This window comes from Oryctolagus cuniculus, chromosome X (assembly GCF_964237555.1).
Source record: "Oryctolagus cuniculus chromosome X, mOryCun1.1, whole genome shotgun sequence".
Classification (NCBI taxonomy): domain Eukaryota; kingdom Metazoa; phylum Chordata; class Mammalia; order Lagomorpha; family Leporidae; genus Oryctolagus; species Oryctolagus cuniculus.
The window spans coordinates 128,511,540-128,533,338 of NC_091453.1; the positions used below are offsets into that span (position 1 = coordinate 128,511,540).

General features: G+C 47.8%; 1 protein-coding gene across 1 annotated transcript; it reads left to right on the top strand.

The window, feature by feature from the left end:
- Positions 1 to 9,334: 9,334 nt before the first annotated feature.
- On the top strand, positions 9,335 to 10,758 carry LOC138847592 (melanoma-associated antigen 10-like). Its single transcript, XM_070066768.1, has 2 exons — positions 9,335 to 9,535; positions 9,701 to 10,758. The coding sequence occupies exons 1-2, from the start codon at positions 9,462 to 9,464 to the stop codon at positions 10,434 to 10,436; spliced, it is 810 nt and encodes a 269-aa protein (XP_069922869.1). The 5' UTR covers positions 9,335 to 9,461; the 3' UTR covers positions 10,437 to 10,758.
- Positions 10,759 to 21,799: the final 11,041 nt, after the last annotated feature.

A 21,799-nucleotide genomic window follows, 5' to 3' on the forward strand; every position in this document is an offset into this window, starting at 1 on the left:
ATTTAATGAATATAAATTTCCAAAGTACAGCTTATGGATTACAATGGCTCCCCCCGCCCATAACTTCCCTCCCCCCCTCAGCCCTCCCCTCTCCCGTTCCCTCTCCCCTTCCATTCACATCAAGATTCATTTTCAATTCTCTTTATGTAGAGAAGATCAATTTAGCATATCTTAAGTAAAGCTTTCAATAGTTTGCACCCACTCAGAAACACAAAGTGAAAAATTCTATTTGAGTACTAGTTATAGCATTAAATCATGATGTATAACACATTAAGGATAGAGTTCCCACATGAGGAGTAAGTGCACAGTGACTCCTGTTGTCAACTTAACAAATTGACACTCTTATTTATGGCATCAGTAATCACCCTAGACTCTTGTCATGAGTTGCCAAGGCTATGGAAGTCTTTTGAGTTCGCCAACTCTGATCTTATTTAGACAAGGTCTAGCTGGCGCCGTGGCTCACTAGGCTATTCCTCCTCCTGCGGTGCTGGCACCCCGGGTTCTAGTCCTGGTCGAGGCGATGGATTCTGTCCTGGTTGCTCCTCTTCCAGTCCAGCTCTCTGCTGTGGCCTGGAGAGGCAGTGGAGGATGGCCCAAGTGCTTGGGCCCTGCACCCATATGGGAGACCAGGAGGAAGCACCTGGCTCCTGGCTTCAGAATGGCACCGCGCACCGGCCTTAGCTGCCATAGCATGTATTTTTACTGATCACAATGCAATGGAGTTTTTAAATTAAGACTATTTTCTGAACACTTTACTTACTGTAGGGTTAACCTTATGAGCATAAAGTTAACTTAAAACAGATCCTTGTTAAAAAAAATTAAGAATGGGAATAGGAGAGGGAGGAGGAAACAGGGTAGGAATGTGGGCAGGTGGGAGGGTAGGATGGTAAGTTCACTATGTTCCTGAATTTGTATATATGAAATGCATGAAGTTTGTATACCTTAAATAAAATTCTTAAAAAGAAGATATCTCAACAAAGTAAAGGCACTGTATTACAAATCCATACCCAGCATCAAGGCAATATATGGAAAATCCTCAGCCATAGCTATGAAAAATTTAAAAACCTTGGGATAATTTTAACCAGGGACAGGAAAGATTTCTACAAAAAAATTACAAGACATTAATGAAAGAAATAAAGAACACACCAAAAATGAAAGAAACTTTCATGTTCATGGATTGGAAGAATTGATATAATCAAAAAGTCCATGTTACCCAAAGCAATTTGCAGGCTCAATGCTATACAAATCAAAATACATCAGACATGCTTCAAAGACATAGGAAAGAAATTCCTAAAATTTATTTGGAAACACAAACTACCTCTACTAGTCAAATCAATCTTAAGCAATAAAAAATACAGAAGTATCAAAATACCAGAATTCAAGACATACTATAGGGCCATAATAATCAAATGGACTGATATTGCCACAAAAATAGACTAATAGAACAATGGAACAGAATAGAATCCTTGAAAATTAATTCACACATGTATCAGCAGCTAATCATTGACCAATGGATCCCTGGAGAAAAGACAGTCTCTTCAACAAATGATGATGGAAATATTAGATTTCCACATACGGAATTTTGAAACAAGACCCATGCCATGCAACCTTTACAAAAATCCACTCACAATGAATCAAGCAGCTAAACCTAAGACCTGAAATGATGACATTACTAGAGGGACACATAGGGAAAATGCTGCAACACAATGGCCTAGGCCAAGACTTCTTATAAAATAACCATGAAGTACAGGCAATAAAAGGAAAACTGCACACATTTGATTGCATTAAACTAAGAAGCTTCTGCACAGCAGTCAACAAACTGAAAACCAACAGAATATGGGAAGTATTCGCAAACTATACATTGGATAAAGGATTAAAATCCAAAATATAAAATGAGATTGAGAAATTCAACAACAACATAAAAAACAATCCAGTTAAGAATTGGAAAGGGGATTTGAACAAGCATTTTTCAAAGTAAGACACACATGTGGCTAACACACACAAGACAGAATGCTCAGAGTCACTAGACATCAAAAACAAGAATGAGGCATCACCTCACCCCAGTTAGAATGGCTATCATCCCCTTTGGGGCTGGCGCTGTGGCGCAGCGGGGTAAAGCCCTGGCCTGAAGCGCGGTCCCAGCTGCTCCTCTTCCTGTCCATCTCTCTGCTATGGCCTGGGAAAGCAGCAGAAGATGGCCCAGGTCCTTGGGCCCCTGCACCCGCGTGGGAGACCCAGAGGAAGCTCCTGGCTCCTGGCTTCAGATGGGCGCAGCTGTGGCCGTTGCGGCCATCTGGGAAGTGAACCAGCAGATGGAAGGCCTCTCGCTCTGTCTCTACCTCTCTGTGTAACTCTGTCTTTCAAATAAATAACATAAATCTTTTAAAAAAAAGAATGACTATCATCCTCAAATCGAAAAATAGTAAGTTATGGTGAGGATGTATAGAAAAGGGTACTTCTAATACACTATTAACAGGAATGTAGCATGGTAAAACCATTGCAGAAGATTGTATGGAAATTCATCAGAAAACTATAAATAGATCTATCATATGACCCAGCTATCCCGACCTGGAAATACATCCAAAGGAAATGAAAGTAGCATATGAAAGATTTATCTGCACTCCTATGTTTATAACACACAACAATTCACAATATCTTAGATATGGAATCAACCTAGATGCCTACCAACTCATGGCTGCATCAAGAAAGTGCAATCGAATATTATTCAGACATAAAAAAGGAAATCATGACATCTGCAATGAGATGGATTCAATGGAGACCATCACGGTAATGACGAAAGCCATGCCAAGAAAAGGAAGTTATCACATGTTTTCTCTTATTTGGGGCAGCTATTAGATAGAGGATAGAAAATGTGTGGATGTCTGATCATTTGGTACATAGTGATAAGTATGGATTCACTGACTCTTTCCTTGTAAATGCCAATATACCATTGTTTCAGATGTTAAAAAAATCACAAGAGTACCTTGGATTGAGCCTCTGCCTCCATTAGGATTCCAGCTCCCTACTAATGTGAACCTTGTAAGGCAGCAGGCGATGGCTCAAGTACGTGGGTCCCTACTACAATGTGGAAGACCTGGATTGAGTTCCAGGGTACTAGCTTCAACTTGGCATAGCACCCACTCTTGCAAGCATTTGGGGAGTGAACCAGTGGTTGGAGGATCTCTGCCTCTCCCCTCTCCCTATCTTCCCTCTGCCTCTCGTTGTCCCTCTCCCTCTCCCTCTCTTCCCTCTTCCCTCTCTCTCTCCCTCTTTTTCCTCTCTCTCTCTCCCTCATCTTCCTTTCCCTCTCCTGCTCGCTGTCCCTCTCCCGCTTGCTGTCCCTCTCCCTCTCTTCACTCTCCCTCTCCCTCTCTTCACTCTCCCTCTCCCTCCTTTTTCTATCCCTCTCCCTCTTCAGACTCACTCCCTCTCTATGCCTGTCTCTCTCTCATTCAAAGAAATAAAAATAAATAATTTTTAAAAGACAAGGTTATTTTGGTGTAAAAGACACTGGAAATCCACACATAATTGTTTCATAACTGGTGTTTTCCACCCACTTTTCTTGAATAAAATCTCTGCATGAGTTCAAGTTTTTCACACCTCGATGAACATGGAATGGGAGAAAATATTTGTGAATCATATCTGTGGAGGTGTTACTATCCAGGAAATGTGAAGCACCCTTATGTCTCAACAACAAATGCCCTGATTAAAAATTGGCAAACGACATTCCTCAACAAAGATACACAAGTGGTCAATAAGCACAAGAAAAACTGTTCAACTAATCATTAGGTGACTCACCCATCATTAGGCAAATGCAAATCACACCCACAATGAGAAACACTTAACCATTCACGTGGAGGGCTACGATGAAAAAAGCAAAGAATAGCAAGTGTTGCAGGGCAGATGGAGAAACTGGAGGACTGGTGTACTGTTAGCATATAAAACGGTACAGCTGCTATGGAAAATCTGGCAGCTCCTCAAAATATTAGAAGTAGGATTATGGTATGACCCAAGCATTCCACATCTGGATACATATTCCAAAGTCTTGAAAGCACAGTTTCAAAGAGAAGATTGTATACTCATGTTCATAGCAGCATGACTAATATATCCCAAAGTTTAAAACCAAACAAGGGTCTGTCCTTGGATGACTGGACACATTGCCTCACATCTTACACCAAATCCACTCAAAATGGAACAAGGACCTAAATCTTCGACCTACACCATCAAATTACCAGGGAACATTGGGGAAACTCTGCAAGGCATTGGCACAGGCAAGGACTTTTTGGAGAAAACCCAAAAGTGTAGGCAATCAAAGCCAAAATTGTCCAACGGGATTACATCAAGCTGAGAAGTCTGAACTACAAAAAAATCGGCAAAGTCACAAGGTAACCAACAGAATGGGAAGAAATAGTTGTCTAACATCCACAAAATGCAATATTACTCAACCATTTAAAAAGGAAAGGTTTGCCAATATACACTACAATGTGGGTGAGACCAGAGGACCTTATGCTAAGTGAACAGGCCAGTCACTAAAGGACAAATACAGTAGTAGTCCACTTACAAGGGATATTCAGAGGCATCACATTCATATAGACAGAGAGTACGATGGTGATTTTCAGGGGCTTGTGGAAATGAGGATAGGGAGTGAGTGTTTAATGGGGACAGACTTTCAGTTTGTGAAGATGAAAAAATTTCGAAGGTGGCTGGTAGTGATAGCGCCACAACAGTGTGAGTATGCTTAATGCCTCTGAAATCGATAATCAGAAATGATTAGTCAACGTTATCTTATGTATATTTTACAATAATAAAATTTTGGAAAAAATACTACTACTGGTAAGAAAAGACGATGTTCATTTGCCATGACTATTTCAAGGCCCACTGTATACATATGTCTTTGTGAACATAGATGTAGATATAAATACAAATCACATACAGCTATATGTAGCTATCTGGAACCTGAATGTTTAAGGGTGAAACTGAGTTCTTATGATTTGATTATTCTTTACAGATCGGTCAATATTCTGGAATATGGTGGAAACGTGCTCCTTCAACTTTCCACTAATTGAGCACTATACTTAATGGAGTCTTAAGCCTGTGATCATTAAGTACGTTGAAAATACAGTATCGAAAAATTAAAAGCAAAAAAGGAAGGGGTAGTGGGGCATGGCGGTATCGATTTGTTCTTCGAATAGCATCTTTGAGATAAATGAAAACTATTCTATTTCTGCGAATAAAATAAACAATACAAATCTTCGCAGGAACCCTTTCAAGTGCCCCGGTGTGTCTGGCTGATTCAGGCACCCGTGGAAGACGGGTGTCTTCTCTGAGCGATGGGCATGGCCATGGGTACCGCAGGCCCCATCAAGCGTCTGGCCTGGCACGCACAGACTCTTCGTGCACTGGCTGCCCCTGGACAAAGGCTCCAGGGTAGCAGGGACACCTCTCACTTTCCACGGAGCACTTAATCCAGAAGCCAGGATGGGACCAACCACCCGAGAAGAGAGAAGACGCCCCCCGCAACTCAGCCCAGCCCTGCTTGCCGCCCTGCAGGTCCCCAGGACGCCCTGGAGCCACACCAATCCCTTCTCACCATTACCGCGTCACGGGACCCTGGCGGTCGGCGCCTTGGTCTGATGGGAGAAGATTCCGCAGAGGACCAGGGCTCCGGGCTATGCCGAGCACCAGGGGAGGAGTCGCTGGGAGGACCGCGAGACCCCCGGGATAGCAATGCCCTCTGACCTCTGCCCACCAGCGACCCGGAAGATGTGAGCTCGCCCAACTTCCGCCTGGTGATGCAAGAGGAACGTCTGAGGTGGGTGGTTCCACTCTTCGGGGGGCACGGGGCCCAGGCTCTGTGAGGAGTCCAGCTTGGACCCGAGGGGTAGCTAGGAAGCCCCCAGCCCCCACAGAGGGCCCCAAAGACGCAGCCCTGCCCCTGCTCTCGGCGCCACACCTCCTGGGGCCCGCGTGTGGAGCAGATCCCGGCTCCCATCTTCCACATCCGGGGACTCTGGGAGGCGCAGCCTCAGAGTGACGTGGGCAAGACGGGTGCGCAGAGCTGGACGGCCCGGAGAGGCTCCGCGCTGAGGGGCCCAGGGGGGACACCGCGCGGAGGCGGCCCAGGGGGGACACCGCGCTGAGGGGCCCAGGGGGGACACCGCGCGGAGGGGCCCAGGGGGGACAGCGCGCTGAGGGGCCCAGGGGGGACAGCGCGCTGAGGGGCCCAGGGGGCACACCGCGCTTGCTCCCCACGTCAGCCCAGTCCAAGGACCCCCAGAGCCCGTGCTTTCCCTGCATCGGCCCCGGGAAGCCCTGCGCGTGGAGGCAGGCTGCGACGGACGTCCCTGCCGTGGAGGCCTCGGAGGGGAGAGGGCCTGAGTATGAGGGGAGGGGAGCCCCGCTCCGTCAGGGACCGAGGGAAGGGCACAGGGAGAACGGGGTGGGGGTGGGGGTGGGGGTGGGGCTTGGGCTCCAGAACGGGGGTGGGGGCTGAGGCTCCAGAACAAGGCCCCCTCCCCGCAGCCTGCCCCTGCCATCGGCCCTGTGAGGACCTGTGCAGCATGAATAGACATAAAGGGCCTGGGCCCACTGAGGACCGAGGATGAACACTTGGATGACACCCCAGAGAGAGGAGGCTCCCCTGAAATTGCTTTCCTTGAGAAACCTCATGCAGGTTTGTGCAGAGCTGATGTACACTCACCTGTGTCTCCCAAGTATCAGGAAATTGAGATCTGTGGTCTGAAGGGAAGCATCAGGTCAGCACAGGGGAGCACGCTCCATCAACAGAGGGAGGAGTCCCAGGATCTACCAGAAGCCAAGGCATGGACACTTGGTGAACACTGAATGGGCCCACAGCCAAGAAGGATGGGACCCTACGGAGTTTGAAAACCTCCTGTTCTCTATCCTGAGGGTCTGGCTCAGGAGTGACCCTACACAGGATGCTGATTTCTGCAAGGGCCAGGCATGTGGGGAGTCCTCAGGGAGTGGAGATCTTGGCCTAAAGGGAGAGGTCAGTTAAACTCAGGAGCAGCAGGGGTAAGGACGGGCAGGCCCTGGCAGGAGACCAGGTGGATAGGGCAGAGGAGAAGCTAAGGAGCCCCTAGTCCATAAAAAGTTGCATTTTGCTGATATCCCTGGAAATCCCACACATGCAGACAGAATGCGCTAGCACCTCACTTCCATCTGTGTGCACCCAGGGACGTGAGGAACTTGTTTTGAGTGGGTGATATCAGGTCAACACAGGGAACGATCTGGTGTCCTGACAAAATGGTCTTGTGACCTGCTGAAAAGGCCAGCATAGTTGTATAATAGGTTGAGCCATCGCCTGCAACACCGACATCCCATATGGGCACCAGTTCAAGTCCTGTCTGATCCACTTCTAATCCAGCTCCCTGGTAATGTGCCTGGGAAAGCAGCAGATAATAGCCCAAGTCCCTGGGCCCCTGCCCACGTGGGAGACCTGAATGAAGCTCCTGGTTCCCGGCTATGGGCTGGCCCAGCCCTCACCCAACCCTGACCTCTCTCTCACTTTCTCTCTCCCTCTTTTTTTGTTTGTTTGTTTGTTTATTTGACAGGTAGAGTTATAGACAGTGAGAGAGAGAGAGACAGAGAGAAAGGTCTTCCTTCTGTTGGTTCACTCCCCAAATGGCCGCAGCGGCCGGCACTGAGCTGATCCAAAACCAGGAGCCAGGTGCTTCTTCCTGGTCTTCCATGCGGGTGCAGGGGCCCAAGCACCTGGGCCATCCTCCACTGCCCTCCCAGGCCACAGCAGACAACTGGACTGGAAGAGGAGCAACTGGGACTAAAACCCGGTGCCCATTTGGGATGCCAGCGCCGCAAGGCGGTCTCTCTCCCTCTTTGTAACTCTGCCCTTCAAATAAATAAAATAAACCTTTAAAAAATATGACCTGCTAAATAAGAGTGTCAATTGTTACATCAACAGCAGAGTCACTGTGTTCCCCATGTAGGACCTCTGTCCTTAATGTGTTGTACTATGAGAATTAACGGTAAAACTAGTTTTCAAACAGTACATTATACTTTGTGTGTCTCTGTCGGTGCAAATTGTTGAAATCTTTACTTAGTATAGAGTTGATCTTCTGTATATCAAGATAATTAAAAATGAATCTTGGGGGACGACACTGTGGCGCAGCAGGTTAATGCCCAGGCCTGAAACGTCGGCATCCCACATGGGCGCTGGTTTGAGACCCGGTGGCTCCACTTCTGATCCAGCTCTCTGCTATGGCCTGGGAAAGCAGTAGAAGATGGCCCAAGTGCTTGGGCCCCTGCACCCATGTGGGAGACTGGGAAGAAGCTCCTGGCTCCTGGCTTCAGATCGACGCAGCTCCAGATGTTGTGGCCATCTAGGGAGTGAACCAGTGGATGGAAGACCTCTCTCTCTCTCTCTCTCTCTCTCTGCCTCTCCTCTCTCTGTAGCTCTGACTTTCAAATAAATAAATTTTTAAAAAATTATGAAAAAAGAATCTTAATGAAGAATGGGATGGGAGAGGGAGTAGGAGGTGGGATGGTTTGGGGTGGGAGGAACCGGTATAATCCAAAAGTTGTACTTATGAAATTTAAGAAAGCTTTCTATAGAAAGTATGACCTGCTGAGTGTCAAACGTAGTTTCAGGAGGGAATACTGAGAGTACTCCCAGCTCAGAATACTGATGGGGGCCCGCAGGTGCTTCAGATAACAGAGGCAGAGTCTCAGGCCCTGCCGTTTGTCATGGTGAGGACTGACCAAGAGCATCACACTTGTATACATGCACCCAGGGAATATGGCCGCATTTTGCTGCTGCCCTAGGGCAGGCATGGCCAGATGTGAGGCCCGCATAGCCTTTTGTTCCCTCTGTGAGTTTGATTCATTGCCTCAAGCGGGCAGAAGGGTGAAGTGTAGACCCTGTCGGAACTCAAAAACCTGAGTTGAGCAAAGAGGGGACTCTGCACTCCAGCACAGTGGAAACTACAGTCTAGCCCATCCTGCTGTCAGATCTGGGGTTCTGAGCGTGCTGCTTGCAGTCTGCAGCCTGAGAGTCCCCACAATTCATCTTACAGGAGCTTCAAGAACCAACTGATGAAAGTCTTGGTCTGAGGCAGTGCCTTCAGATCACAGAGAAGAAAAGGCCCAGGCAGCATCAAGAGTCAAGGTGAGATGAATCCCTTGAATACTGACACAGAACAGAGGTGACCCCAAAGAACCCAATCCCACTGCACCCTTGGGAAGACATGTCTCTCCATTGCACCTTCTGCTTCTCAAGGGACAGTCCTGACAGCAGGACACCAGCCCTATGAGACGCTCCTTAACGACCCAATGAGAAGGCCTGTAAGTGGGCCTTTATCTCCACCATCCAGGCTGTGGTACTCAGCTGAGCTACTCATGCTCTCCCTCTCTTCCCCAGGCTGGTGGCCTCCATCGACCAGCCGCTACCCACCCTTGTGCCAGCTGCCCCCAGGAAAGCCAAGATGCATGAGGATCAGAGGAGTCAGCTCTACAGGCCTGAAGGACAACCCCAGGCCCAAGGAGAGGCACCAGGCAGGTTGTGGACAGTGATTCCCATAGCTGGGAAACACGAGTCCACTAACTCTTCCTTCTCTAGTCCGGTATCTGGCACCCAAAGGGAGGTGTCTGCTGCTGGCATACTGAGTCCTCCTCAGTTTTCCAAGAGCCTCCTCTCTGACTGACATTCCATCACTACAGGCAGTGAATTCCATGATGGCACAGGTGCCTGCCAGGACCCAACAGCACATGAATCCTCACATCTGGGGACACTAGAAGTGAAGATGGGTGAGTTGCTGCAGCTCCTGCTCCATAAGTATCGAATGAAGGAGCCGATCACCAAAGTCGAAATGCTGTCATGTGTCGGCAAAAATTATGAAGACCAATTCCCTGCGATCTTCAGTAAGGTGTGTGGGTGCATGCAGCTGGCCCTTGGCATTGATGTGAAGGAAGTAGACCCCGTGGGTCACTCCTATGAGCTTAACACTGCTCTGGGCCTCACCTATGATGGGATGCTGGATGATGATCAGAGCATGCCCAAGACTAGCCTCCTGATAATGATCCTGGGCCTGATCTTCTCAGAAGGCAACTGTGCCTTTGAGAAGGAGCTGTGGGAATCTCTGAGTGTCATGGGGGTGTATGCTGACAGGGAGCACCACATCTACGGGGAGCCCAGGAAGCTCCTGACTGAAGAATGGGTGCGGGAAGGTTACCTGGAGTACTTGCAGGTGTCCCACAGTGATCTTGCTTGCTGTGTGTTCTTGTGGGGGCCACGGGCCCATGCTGAAACCACCAAGATGAGAGTCCTGGAGTATTTGGCCAAGTTCAGTAACACTGATGCCAGGTCCTTCGCATCTCTGTATGAAGAGGCTCTAAGAGATGAGCAAGCAAGGGTCCAAGCAGGAGATGCAGTTGGGGCCGGTGGGGGAGCCAGGGCCTGAGCCAGATTCACTTCCAGGAGCTCCTCCCGCCCATTTTAAACCAATTTCCAGGCTTGTTTGAAGAGAGAGTGGTCAGCATTCTGAGTAGTGCAAGGGCGGGGAGGGTTGGAGGACACACGCGGTATTCCATTTGTGTGATCTTGTTTTATTTGTTTGGTGTCAACGTTGACCTTTGTATTTCTCAAATATTTTGGCTGATAAACAAAATTTCAAATGCCTTCATCATGGGGGTTGTTGAATGACAGTAGTCACACATTTATTGCTGTTACCTACTTGAGCTTTATGAGACTGTTGCCATGTGATCAATAAATTGGGAAATGTATCTTGTTTTGATGTCTGGAACAAGAAATGATAGCAGTGGAACAGCTGTGTTCTCGGAAACGGCAAAGAAATTAACAGTAGCATAGATAACGAATTAGACAAAAGATAACACCTCTTGTATTTTCTTTTCCCTTTTAGTCTGCCCTGTAACATTGGAACATATACATGTACTCAAAGGTTCTCTTCCTTTCATGAACATGCACAAGTGATTACCTCTTCCGTAAATTTGGCTCAGTGATGTCAAATTAACAGCTCCATATTTCACATACCTGTTGTATATCTGCTGTGTGGAAGGTTCTATGCTGGAGAGGGGATGTAGGCATAGGCCACACCCACCCTAGTAGAGAAGGGTAGAGTCCAGCAGCAGCCATCATAGGAGGAAGACAGAGAGATGTCCTCTGAGACCCACAGAACCAAGAAAGGAGGGCTGAGAATCTGCGGATCCAGGCGAGGCCGTGGGAGTGTAACCTTCCTGAATCCAGGTGTGGTAGAGTTGGGAAAGTGCGCTTCCTTCATCGGGAGTTCCCTGCGAAGAGGCTGGGTGGTAGCAGATGCCAGCCAGACTCTCGGAGAGTCTGGCTCTGTTTTCAGAAAAGTCTGCAATCAAATAATTCTCCGTGCAGTTGCTCCTCCATACTGGGTAAACCACAGGAATCTGCACCTGGGACAAGTACCGAAAGTACCCTGGGGTCTTGTCCCAGGGAGGTTGAATACAACAAGAATCCTGTAATTGATGCCCCTCAGTTGCAAGGCTGTCCTGAGGGATAAGGATGATTCTCTGGGGAGAGAGACCTGAAGACCCTGGCAGATACTCCTCTGGCTGGCTGCAAGTGCTGTTGCTCATTTTGTTAGAAATTTACTGTAGTGAGTAATCCTTGCCGATTTTAAGCACTGATTAGATTTGTAGTGATAATAAAATGAGCGGAAATGTTAATTTTGGTGGAAAAGGAACTGGGAAGGAGGGAAGGATCAAGTCCTTGGATCCAAATCTAACAGCTTTAAGCTCCAGCAGGCTGCTCCACAAGCGAAAATTGCAGTGTGTCCTCTAAGTGGGGATCTTTACCTGGTATTGTCGAGGATTCCTTGTTTGGCTGATTGATCATTCCATTTGCTTTTGAGCTGCATATTGCCTGATGTCTCCTGGAGAACAGGACAGCAACAGCAGCATCCCAGAGGGCCCAGCCCTTGGATTCAGCGATATTACAGTAACAGCCACCTGTCAGTCATGAAAGCCTGGCACAGGGCCAGGTGCTGTAGGTACAGTTACAAGTTCCATAGAGCTACTGGCCAGAACAGAACAGACCCAAAACATAAGTTTGGGACCCAGGGCTCAGTGATGTCTCAGGCCCCTGACTATTAAGTGAAATTTCTGGGAAGATTCCTGGGTCTGAATTCTTCAGTCTTTTCAGTCCAAGGCCAATCATCTGACTAGTTCATTTCTCCCCTCACCACTACACAATGAAAAAAAGGAACCTGCAGGGGGCCAACATTCTCACGTGGACCTCGTGAAGGTGACTGTGAGAGTCAAATACAGTTTAGAGACTGCTTGCACTTTGTTCCTTGAGAGCTGACTCTGCAAAGGTGTAGCCATTTCTGTCCAGTACTAGCATGTTCTGGCACTGCAGCGCCCTCCCCTTGGTGTCCCAGAACTGCCTCCTGGAACCTAGCGTGCTGCCTTGCCCTTAACTGCCACCTGGACACACGTAGCATTCTTACTGCTTGCAGGAGTCCCTGAACCCCCATCCCTCACAGACCTATCTGAGAGCCAACGCCCTGACACTGGGAAAGTGCACTCTGGACTATGATCATAGACACCTGGTCGTACTTCCCTGGGGGTTGCCAACATCCTGTTGTTTCCCAGTGGACAGGAAGTCGAATGTAATGGTCCTGTAATCAAGTGGCTCTGAGGATGCAGCACTGAAAGTAGACAGAGGGGATGAGTGCACTCAGATATTTGCAGTAAGATTTGAATGAGCTTCTAATTCATGACTGGGAACTGAACACCTAAACAGTGGATTGGGCTTATCTTTAGGATCAGAACTGAACACCCCTCATGAATGGTTGGTGTGGGCAGCCATTATTGAAATGCAATCCAAAAACCCTGGGACTCACAGTGTGACAGGCAGGTTCTTGATAGGCATGGTAGCTCCAGTTTCATGAGCACAAGTCTTGAACCGATCTTTGACTGTCTCAGGCTGACATCTGCTCTGCAGGCAAGTACTGACTTTTGGTGTGACTAATGGCCCCTGCACAGGTGCTCAGGCAAAATAGTCACGAGTCAGATAGCAGATATCCATGGTGACTAGAAATTATACTCCTACATCATATGGAAGGAGATATGCCTCAGGCTATTGGGGTTGCACACAGCCTTGCAAAGTGGAGCAATCAGAGTGTAGCAGCTTCAGAAACAAGCCAGAGGATGGAATGCTCTGCTTTGGCAGGACAGGATGAGGCAGACCTGGCTGAAGATGCCAGGGGCAGTGTGCTGTCCCACCAGGCTCCTGTGCAAAGCTGTGGTCCATGAGCCCCTCTCCTGCTGAGTCTTACCCTGGCCCGAGCTTCTTTCTGTGAGTACGATCGTTGCTCACACTTGGGACCTTGATGACGGTGCTTGGGTTCCAAAGGGAGCTGAGCTCAAGCCACCATAGGGTGAAGCAGTTGAGGGACCTAGCCAGGACCTGGCTGAGACACATGCCTACCCTCACAGGAACCGCTGAGGACAGGCCCCAGGGCATTCCTGCACTCTCCTCCTATGTCGTTAACCCAGCTGAACAGGCAGAAGGAACAGGTACTTAGAATACAGCCAGTCATAAGGGCCTGAGTCGTCAGCGAGCACTCTGGGGATCACACACAGATACTGGTGATTCGGACCTTGAGAGAACTGAGAAAGACAGCAGCCAGCCACAGTCTTTCCTTTCCCCCGTGGCTGTGGTTCTCAGGTCAAGGAGCGTGCTCCAGGCGTGGCTGACATTGTTCTTGCTGACTGAGTCTCAAGCCAGGCTCTAAGCCTTGCATTTTTATCCTCACAACCCACCTCCTTTTGTGGATCAGTGATTCCAGCTTCCTTCTTTTGCCAGTGTGAGGGGCCCCAGTGATATGTCCTGGAGCCACAGCGACAGAAGTGTGATTATATAAGCTTCGGACACAGTGAGGAGACTAGTCTGAAGGCGGGCTGGCCCCTGGACGAATGGGAGAAGTTGGTTCTGACGTTCAGCTCATGGTCCGGGTCTCAGTGGTCCACTCCTCCTACCTGGGGAAAGGGGTGCTTCAGTGCAGGACGTTCCAAAGGCTTCTGTTTCCTGCACTGCTCCCTCCTTAGGAGAGGGGCAAGTATCAAGTCACATGACTGGTATTGGTGGGAAAGGCACAGCGGAATGATCACTGGAAAGCTGACAGTTGAGCCTATAGGGGCACACACTCTTCATTTGGACCCATTTCATGGGTACTTTTCTCTAAGGTGTTACACATCTTCTTGCTGTGATAAATAGAAGAAAAAGTGCACCCCTTGCTCTGTCCTTGATGTCTTGGAACAGTCATCACAAAGGCACAGCGGGTTCTGGGTCACAATAGACTCCCCAGTCCCCATGGAGGAAAGTGCTGTGGGAGGAACACAGCCTTTCCTCTGTCCTCTCTGCAGGTGCATGTATGTCTTGGAAGCTTCTGCCAGGGCCAGCTCCCACAGGCCAGCATCCTGATCCCTTCCAATGGTGCACTAGCCCTGAGTGTATTCCCAGCTAGCGACAGAACCACTTGTGTCAGGTCTGCACAATACCAAGGTGAGAGAGGCACCTTCCTTGATAACAGGCTTTGAGGGAAAACGAAATTCTGTACCCGTCAATGTACATGTGGATCACAAGACATATACAGGTTCAGAAACATTAAAGTGTGGATGTAAGTTATGTCTCAGGCATAGAATAACAAAAGCCACTTCCACTTTGCCGCCTCATTTAGGTCAGGCATTTTACATGCAGCTGATAGCTGGTATAAAGTCACTGTAATTCTCTGCATCTGTGTTACGACATTCCCGATGTGGAAATGAGGAAATGGAGGCCATGGGGTTTAGCTGATGGGCTCTACTTAGAAGGGACAAGAATCATACTTAAACTGAGCCCCCTATAAGTCCTATTCCCTGTCCCTACACTGACCAGCACTGTGGCCCACATGACCAGGGAGTGGCATCTGTCACCCACGGGTACTGAGTGCTCGATTCCTCAGATCACATCATTGAGAACTGTGGGGAAGTCAGGGAGAGCATCTCTCGGCACACTGCCCACGCAGCTTTTGTCCAACTAATCCCTGAGTCACCATCTCCACTGCAATGGACACCAAGTCCCCAGGAGGACACTGGGTGTTTAGAAAAGAGTCTGTAAGGTTGGAGTCGCTTCCAGTTGAATGAACATGTTGCAGGTCGGACCCTCTGAAAGGTATGCTGAAATCCAGAGATGGACCCTGCACCCCGGGCACCTAACAGACCTCCTCCCCTTCTGGTCTAGCTGGCTAAATTACTTACTTAACCTTCTGGAAAATCAAAATATGGAGACACTACCAATATCTGTTCGTTCCAGGGATGAGGGCTAGAATGGAAATTTGAATAGGAGAAGCACAGGGAACTTAGTCAAGTGATGAAACTGCTCAGCATGGTTGTGTACTGGCAGTTGCATGACACTATTCATTTTGCAAAATATGTAGCGACTTCAAGAAAAAGTGACCCTTACGATGTTCACGTTTTAGGAATATGCAGGACTTCAAGAAAGGACAGATGCAGCAGAAACTATGACACAGCACGGTAGCTGTGAGACAATTGTATGAGACAACCTCTGTGATGGGTCTCAGGAGAAATGGTGCTGGTCTGAGTAACTTTGGAAGTGAATGTATAGAAATAAGGTCAAGAGCAACTGTACTCAACGACTAGCAGTTAGTTGATAAAGCTGATCCTTCAGGGATTGGGGTTAATATTCTGAGATCAATATTGGAGGGCACTTTAAAAATTTCATAGAAAATGTAATTAAAAGATGAGCTTATAGTGGTGGGGAAACCTTGAATTCCACGCACAGTTTTTCCATAACACGCATTTCTATGAACTTTCTGAAATCCCCTCATGTATATGTTAATTGCCATGGACAAACTAAGAGTCTGGTTGGAAGATGATGTCAGCCAGATTTCTCACTGTCGAACAGCACATTTCTGTATAAACACAGAAACCACACCAGAAACGTCTGTGGTAATGGATTAATGTGGAAGATTTCAGGAAACCTCTTGTGATCATGGCACACTTAAAGGACACTGGGGCTGAATACTGCCTTGCCAGCTGTGAATAAGGTGTTGCATTACTGCACAACTTTAAAGATACTGAGTATGAGGCATACAGAAACTCTGAAAAGGCTTTACAAGTTTTCTAAAAGTCTCACATTATAAACACAGAGGTTGTGGCACAGTTGGGTAAGCTGCCCCATGGAATGCCTGTATTCCATATCACAGTGCCTGGGTGGATTCCTGGATATTTTTGCATCCAATCCTGCTTCCTGCTAACGCAACCCTGAGGCAGCAGGTGATTTCTCAAGCGGTTTCCTCCCTACCCAAGTGAATTTGGGAGCTTCTGTCTTCAGTCTGCCCAGCCCTAGCTGTTGTGGTAATTGCGAAGTCAACTAGCACATGGAAGAGTCTCTCCCTCTCCCCCTCCCCCTCCCCCTTCCCCTCCCTCTCCCTCTCCCCCCTGCTCCCTTCCCCCTTGCCCCTCCCTCTCCTGCTCCCCCTCCCTCTCCCCCTCCCTCTCCCTCTCCCCCCTGCCCCCTTCCCCCTCCCTCTCCTCTCCCTCTGCCCCCTGCTCCCTTCCCCCTCCCCCTCCCCTCCCCCTCCCTCTCCCTCTCCCCCTCCCTCTCCCTCTCCCCCCTGCCCCATCCCCTCCCTCTCCTCTCCCTCTCCCTCTGCCCCCTGCCCCCTTCCCCCTCCCTCTCCCCTCCCCCTCCCTCTCCCCTCCCCCTCCCTCTCCTTCTCCCCCGCTTCCTCTCTCTCCCTTTCTGTCTCCCTCCCTCTCCCCTCCTCTAACCCTCTCCCTGGCCCTCCATCCATCCCTCCTCTCTTTCAAATAAACAGACTAAATATTTAAACATTTACAATAGATAAATACAGTCTTACCCTTACATCCAGCTGGCATACTCACAAATTTTACTCAAGTAAATTGAAAACATAGGTTCAAAGATGCACGAGATTTTACAGGATTGTTTATAGTAGATGACAAAATCTCCAAATCTCCTTCTTCAGCGGATGCATGGGCAAATAGAGAGTGGCACATCCGAAACAGAATGCACATTTAACGTGCATGCCACCCACCAATGCTCTAGGGCAGGCAGATGTGGGGGCCAGTTCTATGAAATGTCCCGAGAAAACTCGACACCGTGTGATCTCAGTCTTTGAAAGCACACACAATGACAGGCAACTTTTCCTCTCATTCTCCCAGGCAAGCTCTCCTGGATTCAAAAGCACAGGAAGATCCATTACTCATGAAAAGAACGTTTGAGACAAGTTCATCTGTACAGCAGCAAGTGCCTTCAGCAACTTAATGGCATGTTTAACATACCAGCCTGCATGCACGAAATCAATATATTCTTTAACCTTAGAAAAATTTTTCATTTGGGAATCGCTACATACAAGATGGAGTAGCAGAAGCATTTGCCCATATCTATGATGCATAAAATGCCTCTGTTAGAAATTCAGCCTAAATAAGCAAACTAAGAGTCAATGAGCATCCCCGGGAACAGGTTTTCAGAATAGCAGTTAGGATGCCTGTTAACTGCCGCTTGTCCAGTTTCATATTGCCTGGGTTTAAAACACAGTTATGGCTCCTGACTCCAGTTTCCTGCTAATGCAGACCCTGAGGGGCAGCAATGATGGTTCAAGTCACTGGATTCCTGCCACTCAGACGGGAAACCTGGACTGAATTTTCAGATTCTGGGCACCAACCCTACCAGGCAACTGAGAAGTGAACCAGATGATGGAAGCTCTCTGTGTGTCTTTGTCTGTCTCTCAAGTATATGTGATGAGGGATTTCCATTTCATAAAATCAACAGCAAACACGCCTGATTTTGAAATGTTGGAATCATTCTCATTCAAGTCTTGGACTGGTTACTGTTGTATGCCATCACCATTACTGGTCATGTATGAAATGTAACCCAGTGTCATAACTGGAAAGCATAACAAAAAGACATGTGATCATTGAAAAGACAGCAGTGGGGCAGGCATTTGATGTAGTAGTTTAGTCACTGTGGGATACCACCATTCCACAACTGAGTGGCTGGTTCGAATGCTCCCTACTATGTTTCCAACACAGGATTCTGCTAGTGCATATTCTGGGATATGGTAGATGAAGGCTCAAATTCCTGTGTCCCTGCCTCCTACATGGGTGCCCCAGATTGAATTTCAGGACAGACTTCAGCCTGGAGTCATCCCAGTTGTTGCAAATATTTGGGAAGGGAATCATCGGATAGCAGTCAGTCTCTCTCTCTCTCTCTCTCTCTCTTTATATATATATATATGAGTGTATATATATATATATATATATATGTATATCTTTCTCTCCCCCCCTCCCCCGTCCCTCCCTCCTCCCTCTCCTACTTCCCCTATCTTTCTCGGTATTTCTGCATTTCAAATAATATGAAAATAAATAAAAATGAAAGAATACAATAGTATTATTGACAATAAAGGAATGCACATACTATACAAATGAAAAAGGTAACATAATTAAGAACAAAATAACAAAAATCAAGAGACTAGCTACACAAAAGCAACTGAGAACATGAACCAGAAGTGGTACTGCTCACAACTGCAATGAAATCCAAATTTGAATTAACAAGAAAACCTAAGAAAATTATCCAACATCATTATGGAGGAAACCATAAGAGTTTCCTGGTAGATTCAGGGAAAAAGAAAAAAGAAATAAATGGAGAACACCATATTCATTGGTGAGGAATAGGATATTACAAAGATGCCAGTTATTGCAAAATTCTTTATAGTTTTAGTAGCTCACCTGTAGTGGCCAAAGTAACAATGAAGTTCAGGCTGTGTCCTGTGGTGCCACGTCAACCCTGGACAACTGTAGAGGAAGTGAAAGGGAAAGGGATTTGGAAAAGAAGGAATGTCAGCAAGAAAGTCTAAACAAGAAACATGAGAAAGCATTGGGGGAGAAGAGAGGCTGGAGTTTGGGGTGTTGGGCTGGGCAGGGGAGGTGGAGAAGGTCTGTGGCCTGCATAGATGACAGGTGTCAGATTGGCTGGGGGGGGGCGGTTTTAACTTCTGCCCCCACTTCATTGTAAAACCTGAGGCTGGACCTCACTTAATAGACTATGCAAAATGTACCAGAATGAGAATAAGAGTGAATCAGGATAGTCCACATTAGATATTCTTAATAAAATAATTGTGCAAATGCTCAAAAGGTATGCATAAACACATACACATAAACACATACATGTTACAGTCATAATATACAAATATATTAATATGTGCATTGAGGTATATAAGCAAATATAAGTATAATCCACACATACACTTTATATAGTTTGAACATACACTTGCTTGAGATGTAAAATGTATTTCTTACTAGTAGTGAGGAATAAAATGTGAAAATTCCAGCACTCTATTAAGAAAAGTTAAATTACTTCAAATCAGCCCCAATACCCAAACTCGATGCTGTGGCTCTATCTCTTCCACGTGATGTACGTCTTTGAGAACACAAAGTTTCCAAAGCCCACATCTGGCTGCTGAAGAGACCCCGTGGGAGATACCCTTCTTCCCGGGCAGTGCACCGTGGTCATGGTACTTCAGTGCCTCACCCAGCAAACTACCTGGGACCACAGCCATTGCCTGCACACAGAAGAGGTGCCAGAAGTGATATTAAGGGCAAGTCATTTACTCAACACGGCAGATGTAAGATGCCAGCATTCGTGGCTAAGGACTGAGGGAACCCCCCACCACTGAATAATAGACAACACCCCACAAGATTCAGCCCAGCCCCTTCCCTCAGGCCAGGGAGAGCCCTTGCAGCACTGGGAGCCTCACCATGCCTCTCCCCACCACGACCAAGTCAGGGGACAGTGAGATTCAGAGCCCCAGTCTGTGGGGATCAGACACAGGTTGGCAGAGGTTGGGGGCTCAGCCTCTTCCTGGCACCAAAATAAAGACCCTACAGGATGGATGGATGGATGGATGGATGGGCACCAAAAGTGTAAGCATGGTTGTCAGCCTCTGCCTCCTACTATCCCAACTGCCACTGTCAGGGGATTCTGGGACTCACATACTTGGTGAGTGGGAAACAGACACAAGTCTGCAGGCAGGCAGCACCAATCCAGGCGGTTCCAGTCAACCAGGCGAGAACGCCAAGAGAAGACAGACGAATCCCCCATGGGAATATCTCACGGACTCCTGGCTAGTAAGTGACAGGGCTGGGAGACAACCCTGGGTCGTAATTCTTCTGGGGCCTGCACTCTTCACCTTCTTCTCAGTCCAAGACAGACCATCTGATTAATTCATTTTTTCCCATCACTACTCCACAGGGTGTCCCTGATGAAAATTTAAAAGAGGATCTTGGTGGAGACCAATATATACAAGCTAACCCCAAGAAGGTGACTGTGAGAATCAAATACAGTTTGGATGTTGCCTGCAATTTGTTCCTTGACAGCTGACTCTACCAAAGTGTAGATCTTTCCAGTCTAGCCCCCAGCACATTCACGAGTGGAGTGACCGTCCCCTCACCTCTACCACATGCCTCCATCCAACACTGGAATCTGGCCTGCTGCCCTTGACTTCCCTGCTGCCTGGCATCTGTGGAGGCTGCAGGATCATCTGCACTCGGCGTGACACGCAGCACTGCTTCTCCCTGCAGAAATCCTTGATCTGCCGTAGCTCACACTCAGTTCTCGCTGAGAACCACAACAACTGACATCGGAAAAGTTCGTGCTGGACCATGATATTAGACAACTTGTGATCCTTCTCTTGGGGTTGCCAACATGCTTTTTGTTTTACCAATTGGATGGGAGTGGACTGTTTTGTCCCTTAATCAAATGGCTGTGAATGTGGAAAGAGGTAATGAGAGTTTTCAGATATTTGCAGCTGGATCTGAGTGAGTTTCTTTTCAAAGCACCGAAGTGAACAGCTATGTAGTGGCTTGAGCTTACTTTCAAGGGTCAGAATCCAAAATCACTCGTAAGTGCCGGGTGGGGGCAACCATCATCATTGAAATGCAATCCAAAACCCTGAGACTCATTTACAAGGTGAAAGGCGGTTTCTTGTTGGACATGGTAGCTCCAATTTGAGGAGGACAAATCTGGAACCAATGTTCTGCTGTCTCAGACTGACACCTGCTCCACAGGAGAGTACTGGCTTTTGGTGTGACTATGGCACCTGCACAGATGTTCATGAAACACCAGACAAGACTCAGGTAGCAGAGACCCATAGGAGCTAGAATTTACTCCTGTATCCTATGGAAGGAGAAAGTCCTCAATGTATTGGGGTTACACACAGCCTTGCAAAGTGAAGCCTCCTTCTGGGAGCCTCGGAAATGAGCCAGGGGATGGAATTCCGTGCTTTGCTGGGGGAGAGTCCATGAAGACCTGGGTGAAGATGCCAGGGCCATTGCCCTGTCCCACAGAGCTGCTATGCAAAGCCAGGACCCATGAGCACTTCTGCTGCCGGGTTCAACCTGATTTGGGCTGCTTTCTGTGAGTACTACAATTTCTCACACACTTTGGTCCACTGTAGAGGTGCTGGGTTCCCAAAGGGCGCTGAGATCAGATCACCACAGGGTGAGGCAGTTGAGAGTTCTAGCCTAGACCCGGATGACACATGCCTAAGCTCACTGGAAGCCCCGAGTTCAGGACACAGGGAATCCCTGCACTTTTCCCCCATCTCTAACCTAGCTGAATAGGCAGAAGGAACAGGCACTTAGAATACAACCAGTCACAGGTCCATGAATCCACAGTTAGTACTCCGAGAATCACGCACAAAGGGACTGGTGGTTAGGACATTGCAACCACTGGGAAAGACAATCCTGA